The 3,284-nt window shown below is 32.6% G+C and overlaps 1 protein-coding gene across 1 annotated transcript; it reads left to right on the forward strand.

The window, feature by feature from the left end:
• The first annotated feature begins 1,167 nt into the window (after positions 1-1,167).
• On the forward strand, positions 1,168-2,747 carry LOC112461178 (biogenesis of lysosome-related organelles complex 1 subunit 6-like). The gene is made up of 5 exons (XM_025026326.1): positions 1,168-1,367; positions 1,986-2,093; positions 2,175-2,262; positions 2,381-2,467; positions 2,549-2,747. The coding sequence occupies exons 1-5, from the start codon at positions 1,303-1,305 to the stop codon at positions 2,663-2,665; spliced, it is 465 nt and encodes a 154-aa protein (XP_024882094.1). The 5' UTR covers positions 1,168-1,302; the 3' UTR covers positions 2,666-2,747.
• The last annotated feature ends 537 nt before the right edge of the window (positions 2,748-3,284 follow it).

The following is a 3,284-nucleotide window of genomic DNA, read 5'->3' on the forward strand; positions in this document are numbered from 1 at the left end:
GACTTTGAGGCCAGATCCGCGACAGACTGCACGAACAGCAACCGCGCCTTTTGATACTGATCGAAAACTATGTACAGAAAGAGATACAAAAATGTTATTAGTAATATATACATATATAAAAGAATATAATAATATATAATAATCTTAAAAGGCTCTAATGATTAAAAATCAAACAAAGTATGAATAATAATATATATATATATTATACTACTCCATATTATTTTAATATATTATACATATTAATTATGCTTTATATTATTCTAATAATATACAGTATATAATATATAAATATGTATTAATATACGTTTGCTATATAATCGAAAACTATTAGTTACAGAAAAAAATAAAAAAAACATGTTATTATAGTAATATAGAGCAATATTAATAATATATACAATATATTGTGTATTACTTCTATTATTCTAGTCTAGTAATATACAGTATAACATATAAATATATATTAATATGCATTTAGTATAATTTTTTACACACCCAGAGATGTCAATATACCCTCATTAGCATTTGATTAAATATAACAGAAGAATAATAGGCGTACCTTGTAAGATTGAGCGTGCCGTCATATTAATTTACTCAAAGATATACAGACGCTGCATCTAAACATCAGTTCATCATTGCCATCCAACGTACGATTCTGTCGCGGAACGACTCTTGACAGCTCTCGGTCTCGGCGAGGTCGTCATCTGTTTAAAAAACGAAAAACTGCCGCTTTTAGGATCGTGGATCGTGGCAAACGGAAAAGCGCAAACAAGTGGGTTTAAAGGGGACGGTACGCTTGAAAGTTATTAAAATATCAACCTTTTCGTTTTCTTTTGGAAAAAGTAAATTGTTCCTCCCACATGTTGGACTATACAGAATAATTTTTTACGTATCTAGATGCCTGAAGAGATGAGATCTCGAAGATACAAGGCCTCTCTCCGCCTCTCGCGGTCCGAACAGCTCGAACTGCTCGAAGTTCGAATCTCCGATCCATCGATCGCGCGGCATCGCGCAGGTACAAATAATAACCTCCGTTTCAAGCGTATCGATTGGCCGCAAGCTAGAGAGAACTTCCAGAGACTCGAGAACTTCTCTATCCCGCGGCCAATCGACACGGCCAAATGAAATATCGGCCTACAACCTACAACAGTAGTCAGCTGACATGGGACGTGTCGACGACGGCGACGACGCTGTCAAGTCTCTCTTCACGATTTCTTCCTTGCGGGTCCCTGAAGCGCGTTATTACGCCCGGCACGCGTAACCGACGTAATTACGAATGAGGTGAGAGGGAGAGCGACGATAAAGATGATGACCGACGTCGGGGAAGCCGGAGCGGCGGAGATTCAATTGAAACCCGAGGGACAATTGAGGTAACCTCTTTGCGTACTCGGTTAGATCGGTCCTTTTATCTGTATGGCACGTAATTAAATTTTTAAGGCACTTGGGGAGCGAGTCCTTCACGTCAAAATATGAGAGAGAGAGAGAGAGTTCGTGTTGATATATTTCAACGCGTAATAATTTTCGAGATACAGTCGTACAAAGTACTCGCTCCCTGAAATCTGTCCTAAGAATGCTGTTATGTATGTACTTTGTATGTTCTAAACAGTTTAATATTTATTATCTGATTTTTTAATGATATACATTATTTATCGATAAACAGCTTATTTTAGTCTTAAAAACGATCTGTTATGAATAGAAATAACAAAAAATAAATTATATACATTAATTAGAAAACAAGTATGATTTCCTTTAATTTTATTCTATATTATAATACAAAGAAGATACCAGTATCTGTATAATTTTCTGTTTATCGTATTTAATTTAAAATTACATTGTTGTCAATATATCTAAAAATCCAGTTAGAATAGTTAGATGATAATAAATGAATATGGACAATAGAGATTTGTAATATAAATATAATATATTAAAATTGTATAATGCAAAATATGAAAATATATGAGTTAAGAGTATTATTCATTCTTAATTAGCGAGGATACAGTGGATTTCTCAGAAGCTGTAGAAAAATTGGCAGAAGGTCTCTTGAGTATTTATCAACCTCCGCTGGAGCAAGTTAAGCAGGAACTTTTCGAGCTGACGTAAGCATATAAAATAAATCAGCGACACAAATGATAAAATTTTATTTTGATCGTTTGTGTTATATATAATTTTTCTTACAGAAGCAAACAGGAGGCCCTGCTCGCTCGAATGCAGCTTGAAAATAAAAAGATACACGAGACATTCGAAGACATAGATTTAAATGATATGGTAAGACTCTTCCCTTCTTTTGCGATACAGATTGTGGTTTCATCCGCCATGTGCTTGAAATATTAATATCTCCATCTCGCGACAGAGAGAAAAATTACATAAAAAATATATGTTTTAGTTTTCAACTGTTAAAATTTATCAAGGAAAATTAGCAGTGGTAAGGAAAGAAATGATTAATATTCACGAAAGGACTTCTAAACTAAAGGTGAATTATTATAAAACTGATTCCTAAGGTTTGCGTACACTAATGTAGGTATTTTCACCAATATAAAAAGATTTGTTACAGAAACGCGTGTTGCGTTTGCAACAGATTAAACAAAAGGAAGCGATGAATAGAGAGCAACAACGTGAACAAGAGTTGCGCAGGGAACAAGAATTAATTGGCAGATCTACGAGCAATTAAGCATGTATAAATTTCAATAAGCGATAAATTGATATAAATTATATATATATATTCATAAGTGAAGTATATAAAAAGATTTACGTATAAGAGAAATATATAAGGATTCTACGTATTCACGCTGTTATTTATAATAAAATTGTATGTAGAAATTATCAGATCACTTTTTTGATCAGCCTTAATGAATATTTTCCTGTTAAAGAAGTGAAAAATTTTCAAATCAAATAAAGCAAACTTTCTAAGCAAATTAATTTGTTATTATAAATGTATTATATTGCTTAAATCTTGATTTAATATTTTAAATGTTGACGGTTATAATACTACAGTTTTCTATTTTAAAAATGACACAAATGTTTATTATTGATTTACACGTCACATTTTATAACCGAGTAAATTAAAAAATATGCATAAACAAATTTCGCTGGTCAAATTGAATTTTTTTCTAATTTAGTTATTATAAGTCAAAATCAAATTTTAAATAATAATAAAGATGTTTAAATGTTATTAGAAACGGCAAAAGGTCCATGTAAACAATGGGTGCGTTCAGCCGATACTCCGCTAGCCTAGCAATCGTGAGCAGTCGCTCGTTTCTTCTCCTTTTAATCCATTGGGTCAAAGGAGA

The sequence above is a fragment of the Temnothorax curvispinosus genome, unplaced genomic scaffold (genome assembly GCF_003070985.1).
Source record: "Temnothorax curvispinosus isolate PA1 unplaced genomic scaffold, ASM307098v1 QBEX01011107.1, whole genome shotgun sequence".
Taxonomy (NCBI): domain Eukaryota; kingdom Metazoa; phylum Arthropoda; class Insecta; order Hymenoptera; family Formicidae; genus Temnothorax; species Temnothorax curvispinosus.

What these genes read in the sequence shown, in the direction of transcription:
- LOC112461178 (XM_025026326.1), top strand. Translation starts at nt 1,303, where the DNA reads ATGATGACCGACGTCGGGGAAGCCGGAGCGGCGGAGATTCAATTGAAA. An exon ending in AAACCCGAGGGACAATTGAG is followed by an intron (nt 1,368 to 1,985) that starts GTAACCTCTTTG and finishes ATTCTTAATTAG; the next exon opens with CGAGGATACAGTGGATTTCT. An exon ending in ACATAGATTTAAATGATATG is followed by an intron (nt 2,263 to 2,380) that starts GTAAGACTCTTC and finishes TATATGTTTTAG; the next exon opens with TTTTCAACTGTTAAAATTTA.